General features: G+C 42.7%; 1 protein-coding gene across 2 annotated transcripts in view; it reads right to left on the reverse strand.

Moving 5' to 3' along the window:
• Window positions 1-18029: 18029 nt before the first annotated feature.
• NTN3 (netrin 3) overlaps window positions 18030-21147 on the reverse strand; it is a 273099-nt gene continuing 269981 nt past the window's right edge. For both annotated transcript variants that reach the window (XM_030213328.1, XM_030213327.1), the window contains exon 7: window positions 18030-20057. In XM_030213328.1, the coding sequence (XP_030069188.1) occupies window positions 19729-20057 (329 nt within the window). In that variant the 3' untranslated portion in view covers window positions 18030-19728. The remainder of the gene's footprint in view (window positions 20058-21147) is intronic.

Genomic DNA, 21147 nt, shown 5'->3' on the forward strand with positions numbered 1-21147 from the left:
ATAATTAATAAATTCAGAACCCCCCCCCCCCCCCCCCAACTTTCTACTTTTGTTATCTGAACATTGCTTTGGTCCCAGTGTCTTTTTTCTGTTTTTCTTTGATTATTTAAAATTCTCTTTCCAGGCACTCCTGTCCTATTGACATTTCTTCTCTTTCTGTGTCCACCATTCATCTTCTCTCTGCATCTCTTATCCATCCTGTCCATCATCTCTCTTCTGTGTCTCTGTTCCTATTGTCCCTCATGTTCAGCACCTGCCCTCTCAGTGTCCATTTCCTCCCTCATATTCAGCATGTCTCCTCTGTGTACCTATCTCACTTTGTCCAGTATTTCTTGTCTCTGTCCCTATACTCCTTCCATGCCTAGCATCTCTTCTCTATGACCTTGTTCCTCCCCCTCCACTATCTCTTCCATTCCTCCTGTACACCCCACCCTGGGCAGCATCTCACCCTCTCTCTCCCTTGCTCCCTTCCCAGGGCCAGCATCTCTCTCTCTCTCATCCTAACCCCTCCCCCATAGTCCAGCATCTCTCTCCCTTCCTCTGTTGGTTTAGCATTTCTCCCATTTCTCTCTCCTGGCCCAGTTTTTATTCTCTCTCCCCCCTCCATTCTGCCCCAGTCCAGCATTTCTAACCCACTTTTCCCCCTTTTGGTCCAGGGTTTTCTCTCTCTCTCTCTGTTCCCTCCACTTCTCCCCTGGTCCAGCATCTCTTCCCATCTTTTCTATCCTCTGGAGCCTACCCCTGCAGGATCAAACTTTCTCCCTCTCCCACCTCCTGTGTGGGTCTGGCATTGCACTCTTCCTCTTCACCCCTGGGTCTAGCATGTCTAGCATCTGTTTCTAGCTCCCACTTGAGGTCCTCCATACTCATACATGCAGTGGCAGCGATAAAAATTCATTGCTTCTGGTAGGCCCCACCAAAGCCTTTCCTCTGCCAGGTCCCACCCATTCTAAGTTTCTGTGGGTGGGACTCAGTAGAGGAAAGGACCTGGCAGGGCCGGCCAGAGGCTATAGTTTTCATTGCTGCTGCTGCAAGTTTGGAGGGCAGTGGAGGGGGATAGGGGTGAATGATGGAGAGAAATGCCAGATGCATGTGTGGATAAGATGCCAATTTTGGTGTGGGGGGGGGGGGGGGAGAAAGAAGGAGAGGGAGAGATGCCCTACCATTGGACGCTCTGAGCTTTTTGCCAGGCTTGTCAATACCCCTTTTTGTGGTAAAATAGTGTGGTTTTGTTCCTTTTTACTGCACTTTAGTCAATAGGTCCCATGATGACTTCCCAAAGTGTGATTTGTGTCTAGCTAGATTGTGTATATCTCAGTCAAGTTACTTTCACAAACTAATGGTTTATATATCTGAATCTTTTAAACATAAATTTTGAAGTCAGTAATATGGAGCTTTGAATTATGTATTCAGTTCAGAGAGATTCACTGCTTTTAAGTAAAACTTGACAAGTTTGTAAGTATGCACTCCTGATCCTTGCAGCTGCTTTAATTTCACCTCCACACTTCCCGTCTAGACAGGAAGTATGTGTGGGAGAAGGAAGAGAAGTAACCATGAAGCATGTACGTAAATGTTCACTGTGCCCTTGAAGTACTGATCTCCTGACTCACTCTTGCTGCTGAAGCCAGGGAAAAATGTAAATCAAGGGTAAGTGGATGGAAACCTTATTAAGGAAAGAGAGTAAAGAGGAGGGAAGAACCTAAAAAAGGGAGGGGGGAGAGACACAAAAGAACCTGAAGGCAATAGGCCACAGTAGGGGAACTTATAGGAAAGAGAAGCAGGAAAGAAACCTCAGGAGGAAAAGCGAAGTGGGAGGATAATACAGCAACCCAAAGGAGGAAGTGTGGAAGAGAGGAACCTGAAAACAGTAGGGTGAAAAAGAGATCTAAAGGGGTAGTATAATGGAGGAGAGAAGAACCTTCAAGGGGACATTCTGAAGATGAGAAGATCCTGATGTGAAAGAAAGGGAGGACAGAAGGAGGAAACATCAATGTGCTGGTGCATGCAGGAATAGCTGGGGGGAATGACACTGCTTCCATGTTGTGGCCTGCAAAGGAGACAGTCACCACTGGAGCAGTAGGGTAAACGTTGTGAAAGGGACTTGAGGAGATAGGACAGGTAGACTGCTGTTGGACAGAAAGGAATAAAGTGGGCCGGCAGGAGTAAGATTCCAAGGACAATTTGAGAAGGTAGAGCAGTCCTCCATGGAGAAAGCAAAAGATTACTTTGAAGCAGTTATTTAAAACAAGACGATGCCAACATTCAAAGCAGGGTTTCTTAGAGATATTTTTATTGAATGAGCTTTGAATAGATTTCTCATTGTCAAAATGAAAGTGAAGATTGGAGCCAGCTCCATTAGATCAGGGAGGGGTGTAAACGCTTTCCATAGCATCTCAGTTACAATAAGCAAGCTTTAAATACAAAAATGAAAATCTACAAGAAAAATGGAAAACAATTTCACAACTGAAGGGCAGTAGTTATATGAGTGTATCTTAAACTTTACTCCCATGTAGCACCAAGATGTCAGGGGTGGAGAGAAGGGCTGCATAGCTGCCACTCTCCTATCTCTCCTTCCAAAACAGGTAATGATATAGAGTGGTTGTTCCCATGCTTGGTCCTGGAGGCACCCCAGCCAGTCAGGTTTTCAGGATATCCACAATGAATATTCATGAGAAAGATTTGTATGCACTGCCTCCTCTGCGTATCAGTCTCTTTCATGAATATTCATTGTGGATATCCTAAAAACCTGACTGACTGAGGTGCCTCTAGGACCAGGTTTGGGAGCCACTTCTATAGAGTCATGGCTGATGCATATACATTTTTTTCTATTCAGTGTAACGTCTATGGCAGAAAAGTGGCACTTTTTTTTTTTTAAAGTGTGTGTACTATGCTCACAGTCTATTGAAATAATTTGACAAACTCCCTCCTCTCACTCTAAAAAGAATTGATGCAGATTTCTTGAAATGTTGAATCTTCATTGGAATCTGAGCAGATTTGCCTGATTCTAGAGTGGTTAGAGTCAATGCAGATTGTGATAAATTGATGAATCCACATAGAATCCCTTTGATTTTCACAAGATTCAATCGGAAACGTTTTGATGCATTTCCTCAGTAAATCTGAGGCAATCCAAAAATGCTGTCAAACTTGAACCAGGCTGAAATATACCTGGCTTGAGCTGAACTTCAAATTGTCTGTATGTCTCAGGCCTAAGACTAGTTGGGTCTGTGGAACTGGAGGGATTCCATTCTGTGCTGCACCAGGTTCTCAGCCCTAAACCAAGGTTCTCAGCAAGAGGCTTTCCAAAATCATCATTTGAATTTCATCAGATCAAATAAAGCACTGCCAATTATTTTCAGAGGGAAAATCCTTCTACCCTCCCCCCGCATGTAAATCATCTTTTTCAGAGTAGGAAACTGAGAATTCTAAGTGAACAAATGAAAAAAATGTACTGTTTTCCATTAGCATTAAGCCCCTCATTCTGTAACAGGCCACTAAATTTAAGCGTCACTTGCACGCTTAAATTTGTACAATACTGCCATTCATTTGCATAAGTGTACATTTATGCATGTAAATGGCAGTAGTGTCCCTAATTGCTAGTCTGTAATTATGCACTAAAATGACTTATTGTGTAATTTGTTTTTTTTGGGGGGGGGAGACGTGGAGGGGCATAATCGAACGAAAACGTCTATCTCCATGGGCATTTATCTCCGAGAACGGGTCCGTGAAGGGGCGGACCGAACCGTATTTTGGGAAAAAATAGATGTCCATGTTTTATTCGACAATTTGTGAGTTGGGCGTTTTTGTTTTTCAGCGATAATGGAAAATGAAAGCGCCCAGCTCAAAAACGAATAAATCCAAGGCATTTGTTCGTGGGAGGGGCCAGGAGTCGTAGTGCACTGGTCCCCCTCACATGCCAGGACACCAACCGGGCACCCTAGGGGGCACTTTAAAAAAAAAAAAAAAAAAAAAGGTAAAAGAGCTCCCAGGTGCATAGCACTCTTCCCTTGGGTGTTGAGCCCCCCAAATCCCCCTCAAAACCCACCACCCACAAGTCTACACCATTACTATAGCCCTAAGGAGTGAAGGGGGGCACCTACATGTGGGTACAGTGGGTTTGGGGGGCGGTGTGGAGGGCTCCCATTTACCAGCACAAGTGTAACAGGTGGGAGGGATGGGCCTGGGTCTACCTGCCTGACGTCCACTGCACCCCCTAATAACTGCTCCAGTGACCTGCATACTGCTGCCAGGGAGGTGGGTATGACATTTGAGGGTGAACATAAAAAGTTGTGAAATGGCATATTTTTGTGGTGGGAGAGGGTTTGTGACCACTGGGGGAGTCAGGGGAGGTCATCCCCGACTCCCTCCAGTGGTCATCTGGTCATTTAGGGCACTTTTTGGGGCCCTATTCATGGAAAAACAGGGTCCAGGAAAAGTGTCCTAAATTCTCGCTAAAAACGCATATTTTTTTTCCATTATCGGCGAAAGGCGCCTATCTCTGATCGGCAGATAACCATGCCCCAGTTCCACCTTCACCACGCCTTTGACACGCCCCCATCAACTTTGTCCGCATCCGTGACGGAGTGCAGTTGAAAACGTCCAAATTCGGCTTTCGATTATACCGCTTTATTCATTTTTGTGAGATAAACGTCTATCTCCCGAATTGGGTCGCAATATAGGCGTTTTTCTTTTTCAATTATAAGCTGGATAGACATGTCATAGATGTGGCCAACATTCATGCAGATAATTTACAGAAAACTAAGTTATGCACATAAGTGCCACTTTTAGGTGTGCCAAATGCCAGTTTACCTGCACACTTGTTCTTATAGAATAGACTTGCAGCCCTTGGAAATTTGGCACCTAACTTTTCGTGACCAATTATTAGAATTGCGTCCTAAGTGGATAAATCCCTGTTGATAAGCCTGTTTCTACATTTCAGTAAATGAGATGCTATGCACTGTACAGCACTGCAACAGGTAGTTAATTTGGCCCATACCATGAGGTTTTACAAAACTGTCCTTTCTAAATGCTATCCAAATATTATAAATTGACAATTACAGAAGAGCAACAAGAGCCAATATAATTGCCCAAACTCTTAACAAAAATGAAAAACGTGGAGAAAAAAAATCTCAGTCAAAAAAAACATGGCCTTCAAAACATAAAATAGCCAGCTTTATATTCTTTCATCGGTCAAAAAAACTACACTGAAATGTCTTCTTCATACCAAAATGTCCCAAACAGTGACTACAATTGATTCGCATTGTTATAATAAATAAGTCCAGTACTGTGCATTATTATTGAATTGTATATGAGAACAGGAGGAGAACTAGGATTGCTTAAGATAATTTTAATGTCACTGTACCTCCAAAAAGTGAATCCAACACAAAAGGGCAAAAAGCAAAGAGCTTGACAAGAACCTGGATTCCTGAGGCATCTGGAAGCAAAGCAAAAGCAGGAACTGATACATGACTGCATAAGAAAACAAGGCTGAAATAACAAGGAACAAACCCAGAGGCAGGGCAGAAATACTCAAGCTGGTCCTCATTGGGTCAATCAAAAAACAGGAACTAAGAAAACTAGAAATACAAGACATTAGGAATGGGCTGGCTACTGCCACACTCCCAAGAGGGCCAATAGCTCCTGCTAGAAGACAGGTGCCCTCAAACCATCATTGGTGTGAGGCTATTAAAAACATTGGGGAAAACCCTGACATTTCAAGTTTTTCTCTGTTCTTTCAGGTTAGGAATTACATTTTAAGCCTCTCTACTACTATATTGTATATGGTGATTTGCATATTCATATGGGCATAAGCTTGCTCAGTTCCACCTTGATTCTTCATTCTGGTAAAACATGTGCAATAACCATGTGGACAATGAGACAACAACTTGTGCATCCAGGACTACAATCAGGAAGCAACTTCAACTTTCAGTCTTTACATCCTTGAGGCTACTGCTGGAAGTAAGGGTGACAGGGATGTGAGTCTTGTGAGACTCTCAGAATTACCCTAAAAGGTTAACCTGAGAGAATGACTGAAGTGAAGGCAGGTGACCATGTTTCTAGTTAGATCAAAAACATTGGGACATTCCTGTTCATAATTTCTGGTGGGAACCCTTCACCCTCAACCAGCAAACCAATCTCCTAATGATGAAGGGTTAAAATATGTGAAATCTAAATCTGTTGTGTGAGGTTTAGGCAATTAAATGGAATAAATAAATAAAGGTCCTCAGTCTTCCACTTCAAATATCCTGAATACCATCAACTAAGTCTAGAAGATCTGTTAAGTGAGATGTGGAAGAGAGTGATTGGATGAGACGAGTCAAGTCATACAGCACTGAATAGATATTAAATAAATGTTGTACCCTTATTAATGTACACATTTCAAGAAATAATACTTACTCTCTATCAATCAAAATCCAAGTCATTTTTCTTCAATTATTTTAAGATACTCCCCTACATTTGCCGTAAACACCTGGGTACAGCCATGTAAGCAAGGGGGTCCCAGACTACCTCATATATTGGATCCAGTCGGCATACACTGATCACAAACAAAATCGGGAAACTATTAGCTCCATTCTGTATAGGATAACTGTTCTAAACAGGGCTGTACACAGAAGATTCAATGAAGCTGCAGGTGCAGCTTGCAGAATTCCTAAAAGAATGGCCTAGCAGCAAATTGCTTTAATTGATACAGGGCTAGTATTACAACTGACTGTGTGGACTTCTGAAATACTATACAGTACACAAAGGCAGCTTTCTATTAAGTGCACTGAAAAAAGCAGGACAAAATTAGATTTAGGAAAAATCCGAAGTACTCAGGCCACAGATCCAAAGGTGAAGGAGGCTATAGCATGAGATGGAATGTGATAACTTACAGAAGAGTCACAGGGATTGAAGCAAAGAAAAAGAACAGTGTTTTCGAGTCAGCAAGATTATGAATCTGCACAAACAGAGCCTCCTCTCCATTCAGGCTTTGGTGACCTAGAGACCTGTCACACTTGAGCAGGGTCCCAAAATATGTGGTGACTTGTTTGATCAGGAGAGCATAGAAGAGCAAAGTAATGTCTTATACTGTATCTTTGATAGGCATAGAAAAAAAAGAAAAATCAAGTACCAGAAGCTTAAAATGAGGCCTCAGGGCAGTTGGTAGGTCATTTGCTTACTGCATCTGTGACCTGAGTTCAAATCCCACACTAGCATGGGGTTTCTGTCAGCTGGCTTTTGGCCAACTCAGCCATCTATCCATTTTCAGTTGATAAATGAGTACCCGGCAAACTATCCCATCAATAGTCTGTCAAGAAATCATGACACGTGTTAGCCTCCATAAGTCATTCACAACTTGATACCTGCGTACAGGGGATTACATTTACCTTTTAGAAACTTAAGTGCTTAAAGCCACATTCACCAAAGACATCTTCTCATGTGCTCAAAAGAATAAGGCTACGAAGAAACTAATAATAAGCAATTAAAGTCTCTATATTAACAAGCAATTACACAGCTAACTTTTATTTTCATATCACTGCCAATGAATGAAACAGTCACTAGTTTTATTTTAAAATGCCTGAATCATTCACAGCCTTTGGAGGAAGTGAACCCAGTGGGCTGAACTGAGGTAGGGTCCACTGTGTCTTCCAAAACAGACTGGCAAACCTCCTGAGGAAGGATTTAGACCAGGATCGTCAGGGATGAGTAGACAAAACCCTCAGCTAAGTAAAAAATTACACTCTTTTAGAGAAATGAGGAAAAGGGCAACAACTGGAAAGCTCTGTACATTAAGGCTAATGGTGTGGGAAATAAAATCCTGGATCTAAATGCTGTAATGGAAGAAGCTGATTTGAATGTAGTGGTGAAAATGGAGATGGGTACATAGAGAACCATTACTGGGAGGGATATAGTTATACTGGTCTATAATCCATTCAGGAAGAACATGGTAGGAAGAAAGGGAAGGGAGTGGCATTATATAAAAATAGAATTAAAGCATCAGAATTGCAGGGCTCATGAGGTAAAGAGGAGGCTCTGTGAGTTAATAACCAGAAATAAAACAAAACAAGAAAAAAGGCGATACCTTTTTATTGGACTAACTTAATATATTTTTTGACTAACTTTCAAAGGCAACACTTTCTTCTTCAGGTCAGAAAATCCATCTTAATCTGGGCAGATAAAATGGAACATCTATGTACATAGGTGTGATACACAGACCTTAACAGACAGAAGAAATGGATAAAGGTTTAATTGAAAACAGTAACAGAATTGCTATGAAAGAAGAGATACTATTGCTAGGTGATTTCTATCTGCCGGGTGTTAAGTAGGATAACCTGGCTGCATGTCATCTAGAAGCAGGGACATCCCGGGTTGTCTGAAGGGAGAACTATTCTAAGTAATGGAAACAGAACTCATGCAGGAAGGAGCGATACTGGACAGGTGAGGGTTTATGATGTCTTCACTGGATAGCAAGGCTCAGTATTTGAGCAGCGAGAGTAATTGCTTCATTCAAAGATGAGGGTCCTGGCTGTCAGGAAAACTAACTTTGCTCAGGAAGTCATTAATTAGATGGGAAGTGGAAAAGCCGTAAGTAAAAGTAAATATAATATGACCACTGTGGTTTTCTAAAGAATTAGCTGAAGTGGAGAAAAGAAGGTTAGCATTCATTTAGGACTAGATTCAGCCAGGGACGAAATGAGGGTGGTCTGAGCCCTCAGGCACTGAGGTTAGTCTGGGCCCCCTGCCTGGCCGCTGCCCATCTCCCCTGCTGCTGCAGCCGACGCCCCCGCTGCCCCGGTCCTTCCTGAGGGGTCCTGGTGATCTGGTGGCCTCTGCAGGGGGGCATGTTCTTTCCTGCCCAATGTGCTGCTGCACTTCCCCTGCCTGTTGGTGCCACCGTGTTTTCAAAATTGCGGCTGAGACTTCCCACAGTAGTCTCGTGGGTCTCTTCAGTCTTGCGAGACTTCCACAGGGAGTCTCGGCCGCCATTTTTAAAATACGGTGGTGCCGGGCAGGGGGGAATAGCAGCAGCTCAGTGGGCTGGGCAGGAAAGAACATGTTCCCTCCCCCCACCCCCACAGAGGCCACTAGATCACCAGCAGTGCGCCGGGCATCCAGGCAGAGCCTCTGGGCCCCTGGGCACTGTCCGGTTGCCCAAATGGTCAGTCCACCCCTGGATTCAGTAAATGGCACTGAAAAGATGAGCGCTGAGTGCTATTCTATAAATGGCACTCTGAGCTGGTGTAAATTCCTGCACCTACCCCTGAATTCTCTAATATTGTGTGCATCTCTAGTGAACGCCCCTGGCCTGTGTTTTACTCCTTACATTGCTTTGCATGACATCCGTTACTACAGATTTACAGCTAGGACCAGTGCTTGCTGTTTTGTTGTTTTACCTTCCATTTGGCTTCCTGCCACGCACCAGTGTTTGCTGTTTGTTTTTCAGCATTTCGCTTACCTTTAGCCCTTCGCCTGGACTCCTGGCGAAGGCTTAGGCCAAAACATGGACCATGTCGAGTCAATGTTCCAGTGAAGCCTGTTACACCATTTTTTGTGCAAGCAAAACACTGTTTTATGTAATTAAAACTTGCTTTGTTCATCTTGGCTCATGGCTCTGTTTATTCCCACTCTCCTGTTTCTCTCTGTGGAGATTGCTTGGTTTTCCCGTGTTGTTGGCCTCCCATGACCACACCCCCTTTTCAGTTGTGTGCTAAAAGATTTACATGTGAATGTTTCTAGAATAGAGCTTAGGAAGATATGCTAATAGAGCTTAGGAACATGCACATGTAAATTCTAAAGTGCCAAATACCAAAACGTGTCTCAAAGGACAAGCATGCTGTATTACTGGATTCTCTAGCCCACACATTTACAATTATCATCATTTGCTGAGGTAATATGTTTGACTCCTGAAGCAGGTGCTTGTGGCACTGAAACACAGGTCTGTGTCGAGTCAGTTTTTAATAAAACTACTGTTTTGGAACCACATTGGTCTACCCCCTTTTCTTTTTTTCTATTGCAAATGAGACAGACCATCTCTGTTCATTACATGTGCAGCTTTTCACCTATGATTAGGTTATTCGAGGACACTGTGAATTCATGTGCAGAGTGAAAGAAAGGGAAGATGGTATAACGAGGTCAATCTTTACTTAAAATGCAACAAACCAAACTGCATTCTTGCATTGGCATGGACTTAGTCAGTCAATTCCATATTAAGACTTGCGTTGTTAAAAAATAACATTAATAAAACAAAATGAAAACATACATATCTTATATATGTTACAATATGCTTCGTACAATTATTTTTACAAAATCAACAACATTACTGCAGGGAGACTTCCAAATCCATATATCACAGACTTTTTGCTCCATGGTGTTCATAAACATTCATGACAAGATATAAAAGTTATATAATTTGTTGCTCATTGGTCCCAGAAGAAAATATTTTGTAAGAATGCTGGGAAAAGAGAATAGTGGCAAGTTCAACCAAAGCTGAAGGTGTCCGAATGATGAAGGAAGAACAGAGACATTAGGGTTCCATGGATTCCTTGTAGATTTTGCAGTCTTCATGTGGTGGAAACTGCAGTGCTTTGAAGACACATAGACATCTTTATGATTTATATTAACAACACCAAAGGAAAAATTAAATTCCTATATAGTGGGTTGGAGGAATGTTCTTAGGCTTCCCAGGTCAGATCTCCTGTGCTTCTACATAGCTGGGCATTGGGATTGCAGAACAATTTAGTAAGTACACTTTCGTGGAGGATTTTTGGTATTAATGCAGTGCATTCTTCATATTTTATTTTCAATTTACCTGTAGTGTAATATTCAAGGATATTCAAAGGCAACCTTTGAAAGCTAATCAAGAAATGTATTATGTCCAATAAAAAAGGTATCATCTTATTTTCTTTTCCATGTTTTATTTTGTTTGATTACCTTTAAAAGTGGACTAACACGGCTACCACACCTCTCTACTCAAGGATATACTGAAACAGTTTGCAAAGTGAAGGAATGCACACTGCCTCCATAATATGACAAGGAAAGTCAATGCTATTTCAATGGACATGGCATGTATTGCAATCTCCCTAACGGCATTTCAGCAGGAATGCAAAAGCATGTACATTTGAGCTAAACAAAAAACAAGGTGTATATGTATCTGCCACACTTTCTAACAGTGAATGACATCTTCCAGCACAGAGTATTCTGAGATTGATCTTTACGTTAAGATTCCATAGATTGAGAACCCCCCTGGTGACCCTCCAAAAGAAGTATAAAGCTTTAAAGGAAACTTTCAGCTGCCCTGGCCTTGGGAGAGCAATATGCTATTCTTCTAAATCTAAGGTATGAAAGATGACCTGATGAGATGTCCAAGCAGCTGCAGTAAAGTCCAAAGTCGATTTTGTGATCAGACACAGGCTGCCTTTGCATTTTGAAAGACACAGTTTAGAGGTTGCAGAAAGTCAGAGCTGGGTGGCACAGGCAGACTGTACAAAAATCACTGAGCATTTATGATTGAATATACAGATATTAGATTTGCACTCCTTAGTAAGGGACATTTATTGGGGATGAAAATTTCTTTAGACCCATTTAGAACCTAATAAACCTTTGTGAAAGTGAACAAAACAGTTTGGTGTTGTTGTACAAGTGCTTCCTTTCTCTGTGTGTGTTGCTGGGGAAAGCAGGGATGCGTTAATCCTAAGGAGGACTTTCCACAGTCGTCATTTCTCCCTTATACAGTAAGGTGTAAATTCTAAAAGAGGTGCCTAATAATCAGCCCTGAAAATTTTACATGCTGAGTGCTATTCTACAGGGCCACCAAGAGGGGGGGGGGGCAGGGGGGGGCCAAAATTCCCCAGGCCCGGGCCTCCAAGGACGGGGGTGGGGGGTGGAGGCGGGGCAGCGAGATACCTAGCCTTGTCCCGAGCACAGCCTAGTCTCTCGGCGGCCCTGCTATTCTATAAAGGGTATGCGTTCTATATAGAATAGTGGTTAGAGCCAGCTAAAAAGCCAGTGCCTAAATTTGGTGTGGTTTGGTAGAATTCTATATTTACGTGTGTGAAATTTTGAAACACCCCTAGCCACGCCCCCAAATTTACATGCATTAGATTTTACAAGTGAATCATTATAGAATACGATCTGCATGTAAATCCTAATCAAGGCCAATTAACACCAATAATTGGTTGTTAGCAGCCAATTATTGGCACTGATTGGCTTGTTAAGCAATTAAGTTGCGTGTGCAAATTGGCTATGTGCGCTGATTTGCACGTACAACTTTAGTCACCATTTATAGAATCCGGGGGTAAGTGGAGAATTCCATAAATGGTGCTAAAAGTACTGGATGCTAAGCCAGTATTCTATTAAAGCAGAGTTACATGCTAAATCTGCTACAGAATACTAGGGTAAGCCCGCAGTTACAAGCCAAACTTTAGGCGTGACCACTTATGCCATGCCCATGGATGGTGTAAATGCTGGCACCTAAAATCAGAAGTTAGACACGTAAATGCATCTATTCTATCAGGGGCAGACTTAGTGGTCTGGGCCCCTGGGCAATAAAGACCATTGCCCCCCCCCCCCCCCCCCCCCCGGTCCTGCTGCCTCCCCTCAGTCCTCCTGACCTTTTCCAGGCCGCAGCTAAATCGGCTGTCTGCCACTCAGCTAACACTAGAACTTCTCTCTGCTGTGGCCCGAACTTGTGGAAGAAAGAAGTGACATCAGAAGAAGGCGGCTCATGGTAGAAGTTAGGTCCAGCGTCAGCAGGAGATGGCCAATTTAGCTGCCGGTGGCCCTGCTCGCCTGCAAAGGGGAAGTTTGGGGACAGAGTTTGGAGCGCAGGAGGGGGAGGAGATGGGGTGTCCTGGTCCCAGAGAGAGAAAGACATCGAATCAGGCATGTGGGAGGGAAGCACTGGGGGCCCCCTCCCCACAGCCCTGGGCCCTTGTGCACTGCCTGGTTGCCTGTATGGTCAGTCCATCCCTGTACTCTAAAAAGCACACATAAGGTTAGTCAGAATGCCCCTGACATGCCTATGATTCTCCCACCTTAACACCCCTTTTGCAGTTCTGTATGGGAGTTAGGCATTCAGTTTACAGAATAGGGGCACAAGTGAGTTATGAGCACATATGCTAATTAGTGCCAATTAGTACTTGTTAACAACAATTATTGGTACTTATCTCCAATTTAGTGCCAATTAACTAATTATGTTATGTATGCAACTGACCCTATTCCATAACTGGGTGGACGTTTGTGCATCCAACTTTAGATGCCATTTATAGAATTTGGGTATGAGTGAATCATTGGTTGAGCATGCCCTCGGTGCACCCAGTAATCACTTGAAGATGCAGGATGACTTTCATTTCTCATCTCACTTGCTGATCCACTGGGAGAAAGAGCAAGTTGCTAGGAGTATTTTTTAGGTCATACTACAATTTTCTCCATAGTATATAACAACTTCCATCACTTTCTATAAGTTGGGACAAAAGAATGTTTTTATTATATAGTTCAAAATCTTCTATAGATTTCACAGCATTGAAAGTATCACTGAGCGCTCCCACTGCACACCAAAAGGATCCTGTGGAATAGGTCTGCTCAGTGTTTACCCTGAATTGAGTAAAACTGGAATTTATGAGCAGTGCTCGATGGCCAGACTGTATCCTTCCATAGAAGATACCTAGCCTTTTACAAAGGCACACCAGTGTTTTTAGCGCGTGCTAAAAATAAGCAGACGCTAAACATCAGAGACATCCATATATTCCTATGGGCATCTCTAGCATTTAGCAAACACTAATCCTTAGCTTGTGCTAAAACGCTAGCGGGCCTTTGTAAAAGACCCCCCTAGTACAAATCTTCCAGACACAAGCCCTAGGGGCACCTACTGAAACGGAAAATATGGATGAGAATGGAACAATTAGAAGGGGTGGGGGAGTTGAATCCTTTATCATCTCCCTATATGAAAAAATTCATGGTATTACTTATTAATCTGAAGTCCCATACTTAGCAGCAAAATGGTGGAATAGCCTACCCTTGAATGTAGGTTCTGAAACTAATTATATGAGTTTTCGAAAATTGTTTTAAAAAACCTAGCTGTTTCACAAATATGTAGTATTATGAATAAGACTTATTGTTGAAGTTGTCATTGTTGTATGATCTATGGTTTCCCGTATTTTTAAGTTCATAAGCTTCTCTGAACGAATTTCTTGCTATGTGCGACCTATAAATGTTAACTGCAATGTAATGTAATTAATTGCACTCACAAAGTGCATGGCGAAAATGCCGTGTGAACATTATTCTTCAGACATTATCAGCCAAGATAGTCCTCCCCATCTGATGTTACCATGATCAAGGAGAACGCTGCTCTAAGCTCAGAATCAATTTTCTTTATACAGAAACTGAGCGGTTTAACAGCAATACTAAAAGGTTGGCTTTAGTGAGCGCTTTCCTGTCTCTCCTAATGCTCTTTACAGTTATGAGTACTTAAAAAAAATATATGTATAATACAAATGTAGTGTACAGTAGCTATCCAACACATTCCAGAGGGGGGAAAAGGTACATATTTCATATTATTAATACCCTATACCACTTATTGTTGCTATATTTATTTTATAGCATAATTCTTCTATGGCTAGGTACACTGGGACATAAATAATGTGATTTGTCTCTCATGAGTTTTGTGGTGTTGTTCTTCCATGTCCTTGCCAGTCAAGCAACAAATATTTCGAGCTACAGAAATGGAATATAATTTAGAAACCACTGAGGTGACAAAGGGCACAATTTTATGGAGGGAGGGCACCATTTTGCAAGTTTTCATGCAATCTAGTGTGGGATTATCAACTATTTCAATTGTATGGCAAAAAAAAGGGGGCAGCTGTGAAAATAACGTGACTTAAAAATAACAGAGATTCTGCACTGCCATACAACAACCCAGCACTCTGCAGGGATGCAGAAACTTGACAGCAAGAAGTTGAATATATTCTTTGTATCGTCGATCATCACTGGAATTTATGGCAACGATTATTTTTATTTTCCACAAAGAAAGGAAATTTGAAAAAAAAAAAAACAGACTCACACTCTTGAAAGAACAATTATTAAGCAGGCAGGTTTGGGTATTTTGAGGATTCGAGGATTGTTCACGCAGCCAGTTCCTTAAAGCTTCTTACTTGCTCAAAAATTTAAATCTCTAACAGGACACATCTCAAGCCCTCTACTATGCTATGAAATCTTCATTTTCAGGAGAATTAACTGTGAATCAGTTCTGGGCTGTTGGTCTTCCTCTTCTTGCAACACATAAGTTATCACAGTCTTCCATCTAGCCCTGTAGTGACCATGCACCTGATACATGAGAGATGAAACCCCCCTAATGAACTAATTACTACTACTACTAATCATTTCTATAGCCAGGGGTGGACTGACCATTTGGGCAACTGGGCAGTGCCTGAGGTCCCAGAGGCTGTGCCCGGTTGCCTGCTGCTGCACACTACAGCCTCCACAGGGCCCTGGTGGCCTAGTGGCCGCTGCTGCTATTCTCCCTGGTTGCACCACTGTGTTTACAAAATGGCTGTCGAGACTCCTGCTGCAAATTATGAACGTCAAAAAACCAGGGATAAGGTTGTCTGTCTAATAGCATTTTTACAGAAATGGCCATATAGACATCCTTGCAGAGCAGAGGGGCAGCCTAGTGGTCACTACAGTGGACTGTAAACCGGAGCACTCAGGTTCATATTTTATTTACATTATTTATTTATTTCAGCATTTGATATACCGCAAGTGATCCCTGAAGCGACTATGCGGTTTACAAATTCTATTACAAGCATTTATAACTTTTTTATTTTAAATGCTAAGCCCTCCAGGAACAGGAAAATACCTCCTGTATCTGACTGTACACCACCTCAACTGCCTTCAGGCTTGCAGGCGTCATAAATATTTAGGTACAGTAGTTATATATCTGTTTCTGAAGGGCTCACAATTTAAAGGAAAAAAGAAAAAGAGAACTGAAGTAGGAATTGAACCTGGGTCCCCTGGTTTACAGCCCAATGCACTGACCACTAGGCTGCTCCTCAGACCTACTTACTGCTTTCTTTAGAATGCCCATAATACCTGATACTGTCATAGAGTCCAGTATTCCTTTTGGCTTCACTTTCTGGGGTGATGGAGGGGGACAGCAACCTTTGCAGGATTCATGAGGGGTCCCTCCAGTGCTCAGCTGCTCAATCAGAGCATTTTTTGTACCTTGGACATGATTGAAGCAGGTCTAAATTAGGGCTGTACATTGAATAAAAGTTTTAATTGCTCGATTAATCTCATAAACTGTCCCCCTCACATTTTCACCTGTATAGTGCAAAATATAGACTGTAGATATAAATTCTCAAAACTGACATACTGTACTTCAGTTACTAAACTGAAAATCATTTCTCTTGCCTTTTATTTTTCTAACCATCTTATTCCCTGTCTCTGGTTGTCTGTGCTCTGAACTCTATTTTCAGGGCCTCACAATTTCTTTTCCCTCTACCTCTCTTCTTCACTTCTTCCCCTGCAGCTTTTTCTCTCCAGCTTCCCCACGTTCTCTCCTACTCCCCCCCAGCACTGACAGTCTTTTCTTTCCCATCACCCTGTGACTCTCTCCTAGACTCTCCCTCCCCAATGCTCCTGCAGCTTATTCTCTTCTACACCCCCCCCCCCCCCCGCCACACACTTGCAGCCTTTTCTTTCCTGCCACCCTTTGTTCTCTGGCATTTCATTCCCCACTCCGTGGAGCCCTCCGAACTTGCCTTGCACACATGGCAGCATTAAGCACACGCTGCTCCACTCCTCTGTAACTGGATCCCTCTCTCTCTAGTGTCCGACTCCTCCTGCAACAGGGCAGTGGCATAGGAAGGGGGGGCGGGGGGGGCGGTCCGTTCCAGGTGCACGCCGCTGGGGGGTGTCGGCTCCGCGCTGGTGCACTGCCCTCTCTGCCCTGGAACAGGTTACTTCCTGTTCCGGGACAGAGAGAGCAGTGAACCAGCGCGGAGCTGACACACCCCAGCAACGTGCAGTCGGGGCGGATCGGCCCTCCCGCCCGTCCCTCGCCGCAGGTATGCGCTCCAGGGGGGAGGGGGAGGTATGCGCTCTTGGGGGGAGGGGTGCACTCCAGCGGGAGGAGGGTGCGCCGTTCTGCACCCGGGGGGTGCGCAGCGGCAACCCGCCCCGGGTGTCAGCTCCCCTCGCTACAGCTCTGCAACAGGGAAAAGGAAGTTTCATCAGAGGATGTGGGAGGGCTCTGGTTACAGAGGAGTGGAGCAGCGTGTGCTTAATGCCGTTGTGTGTACAAGGCAAGTTCAGAGGGCCGAGTGTGGTGCTGGTGGTGGTATGAGATGCCAGAGAGCGAGGTGGCAGGAGAGAAAAGACTGCTGGTATATGGTGGCGATGGGGGGGTAGGAAAGGACAAGCTGCAGGAGCATCGGGGATAGAGGGGGGAAATGGTAGGAGAGAAAAATATGCCGGAGAAAGGTAGAGTCTGGGAGAGGAGGAAAGAGAGAAAGACAGGTAGTGGAACCAGGAGCAAGCAGCTTGATGAAAATTATTAAGGCAAGTTAAAAATTTTAACGCATTAATTGCGTTAAAACACGTTAAATGTACAACCCTAGTCTAAATAAAAACATCCTTCTTTTTAGATTTGGACGTTTCTTCCCATTTATCACTGTTGGACATCCTAATTTTGGCCTTCCCAATCCCACCCAAAACAGGCCCACAACACACCCCCTTGCTATTTGGACGAACTGCAGTGTAGGAAGTCCAAATTTTGCCATTCCAAAATCACCATGTTGACGTTTTCGGCTGATGGATGGGTTTTTTTCCTATTTGGAGACATCCATGTGCTTTGAAAATGAGCACATTAGTTGCTTTGTTGCCACTTATACAGGAATGTACACTTACCCATGAAAGCGCCAGAATTCTGTACACATATGCCCCTGGATTCTATAAACGTCGACTAAAGTTGCGTGCACAAATCAGCCGATTTGCACATGCAACTTAATTGCTTAACAAGCCAATCAGCACCAATAATTGGCTGCTAACAACCAATTAGTGATGTTAATTGGCCTTAACTAGGATTTACATGCAGATTGTACTGTATAATGATGCACATGGAAATCCTAACACACATAAATTTGGGGGGGGGGGCATGCCTTGGTGGGGGCATTCTGGGGGGGTGTTCCAAAATTTTACACGCGCCAATACAGAATTTGGCCGAAACACACCTAATTTAGGCAATGGAATTTACACCAGCTTTTAGCAAGTGTAATTGGCAGAGCCTAAAGTTAGTCGTGGTTTATGCCCTAAGCACTATTCTATAAAGGACACATACCCTTTATAGAATGGTGCTCAGCTAAACGTATTGGCACCAGTTTTGAGACGACACTTATAGAACTTACCCCATGGTGTGCAAATGTGGGAGCCTTGTTATAGAATTGCCCTTTAAGTATTTGTAAACTGCATGGCTTTTAGTAAATTCTCCTACAACCCACTTTTTACAAATAAAAATGGCAAGGTTTTTCTCCTATGTTCTATAACAAATTCATTCTTTTGGGTGGTTCTCCTGTTCACAGCAAATCAAACCTTGAACAGTGACTTGAGGCCATAAACCTTGAACAGTATCACTACTGTATCATCCAATGAGGATTCTCCTTTAGCTCAAGTATGAAGACTTGGTGATATATCTGCCATTTTAGAGAAATGCTCTGAGTTGGAACATCTTTCTTCAGAGGACAGGACCTAAAGGCCATGAAATCCCTTTTTTTTTTTTTGATAGTGAAAACTACTAATGGAGCTAGTTTTCAGTTATAGAGATTATAGGGTTAAAATCAGTGGAAGTCCTGAAGTCTAAGGCTCATTTGGTTCATATTAATCACATGAAAACTTGGCCACAAAGAGTTAGGTATGCTCTCTTTGAGATGTTGGGCATCTTAAGGATTGCCCTACCGTATAGTCTTTAAAATTTGCTCCAATATCCCTTCATAATTCAGCAAGGCTTGGCTTGGTCATAAGGATGTGTTGTACTTTTGCCAGCTCATAATTTCTTCATTAACCTGAACTTTCTCTAATACCAGAAAGAATTCTTTACTGGTTCTCAATAAATGCAAGGCAAAGCAAACCAGTGTTCAACCACTATAAAGGGTCTTTGTTTCTAACTCTGTGTCAGTACTAGTATGATGTTTATGAGCTATCTGTTTGTATGTAAAGAGTTAAAAAAGCACAAAGGAAGGACTGGAAGGGAATATTATAAGTGGTGATTGCATGGGTAGTTTGATGGTGGAGTGCAAATATAAAAAGGGCCAAGGAACAAAGGCAAGAAAAATATAAAGAGATTTTAACGGATAGAAGAACTGGTTCCACACTGGCCCAATCTTTGCTGATACAGCAAGCATGGAAGCAGAAGGGAACGGAAAGCCAACGAAGGCAGTGGCTTATCATACACAGATTTCCATACACTTATATCTCCTCCCCTATAGAAAAAAAAATAAGAAAACAAAATGGAATTCCTTTCCACTATTTGTCAAAGCAGCTTTCGTGTCCTTCAGACACCGTCGAGTTCTTCCTTCACGTCATCACTCCTTGTTTAAGGTTTCTCGTTACTGCATTGATATATATTCAAGGGAACAAATCAAAAAAGCCCTAGCAAAACCACTGCCAAAATATACACTATACACAAGAGATGGTCCTTTTGTGCTATATACAGTGTCTATGGGAGCACAGTCTATAATATATATGCACCGCCATTTGTGATCACGGCTTTAAACACTTCCCTTTCTTCTCCCGCCGTTGCAGTTTCCGGAGGCGGCGTGTCCAAGTGTCCCGCCACTGGATGACCAAGCTGTTCTTGTCAGCTAGAAGACCTGGACGCTCACTTGGGCTGTCACTAGTCCCCATCACCAGGTATTTCTTACTCATTTGTATCTTGGGGCATCTGCACGCCAGGTCTTTCATATGGATCCAGAGGAAGTTATCGCCACGCTTCACACGCTCGTCTCGACACTTGTAGATCGACAAGACGTTAACAGTGAACTTCGCCCAGTTGCCAACCATCTTCATGTCTAGCATGTTCACCTGAACCACTGCAGAAGAAAAAAATTTAAAAAAAAAAGTATGGGTTTACATGACTGACTATACAAGATAACACAGGACTTGCCACATACATCTCTACAATATGCAACAAAAGAATTCCACTGGAACAAAGAAAACTAAAGTCTGCAGATTAATCTAGGTGTTTGTTTGTTATTTACATTTAATGATTGTGCTATTAAACATGAGTTGCTCTGGGCAATAGATATCAATCAGATCACTGAGATACCATATGGGCACAGATATATGAGAGATGTGCCTTTTTGTTTTTGTGTTGTCACTGATAGATGAGTAAGCTGCATTCTCTAGACACATGTTCACTATTCAAATCACTTCCTAGATTACTTAACAGCAGGAATAAAGGAAGAAGACAAATCCTGGCTGGCAGAGAGATGATAATAAATGTCAGAAACTGAGGGAATGGCAGAGGAAGGGCATGACCATGTTATGATGAAGGTAAATTATCAGTTTTTGAGTCATTATGGGGTTCATTTTATAAAGCTTTTTCCTATAACCAAAACCTGTTTTTCATGAAGAAAATGGATTTTACAATATTGTGTGACTGCATATAGGTAAACAAGAACATGTGCTGAAAAGATGCTGTGCTCTTATACATCCACAAACTGGGACAATGGTTCCAAAACCGATGATCTGGTGGAAACAATGGGACGCCCCGGTGGGTTATTAACCTGCTTATGAATCTTCGGTAAAAAATAAATCTTTGGTGTTTGAGGATTCTCCTCTATTAGGAATCTTCCCTCTTAAGCTGTTAACATCTGAATCTTGACCGCCTCTGTGACCAGATCTTTAATATCACTCTGTAATTCATCCATAGGATCCTTTTCGATTACTGGGCCTTTGAAAAGGAACCGCTTGCCAGCTGGACTGAAGCATGAGATCCATTTGATGACATTTAAGCACAAACTAGACACATTTGTAGTATCTGGCTTTCTCTGCTTATGCTACTTAAGTATATGGCAGACAGTGAATTTTCTGCTCATGGATTTTGCTGTTTGTCAGATTTTTGTGTAATTTGTTTTATGTATTTTTATGTGCGTATATTGTACTTCGCCCTGGATAAGG

The sequence above is a fragment of the Microcaecilia unicolor genome, chromosome 8 (genome assembly GCF_901765095.1).
Source record: "Microcaecilia unicolor chromosome 8, aMicUni1.1, whole genome shotgun sequence".
NCBI lineage: Eukaryota > Metazoa > Chordata > Amphibia > Gymnophiona > Siphonopidae > Microcaecilia > Microcaecilia unicolor.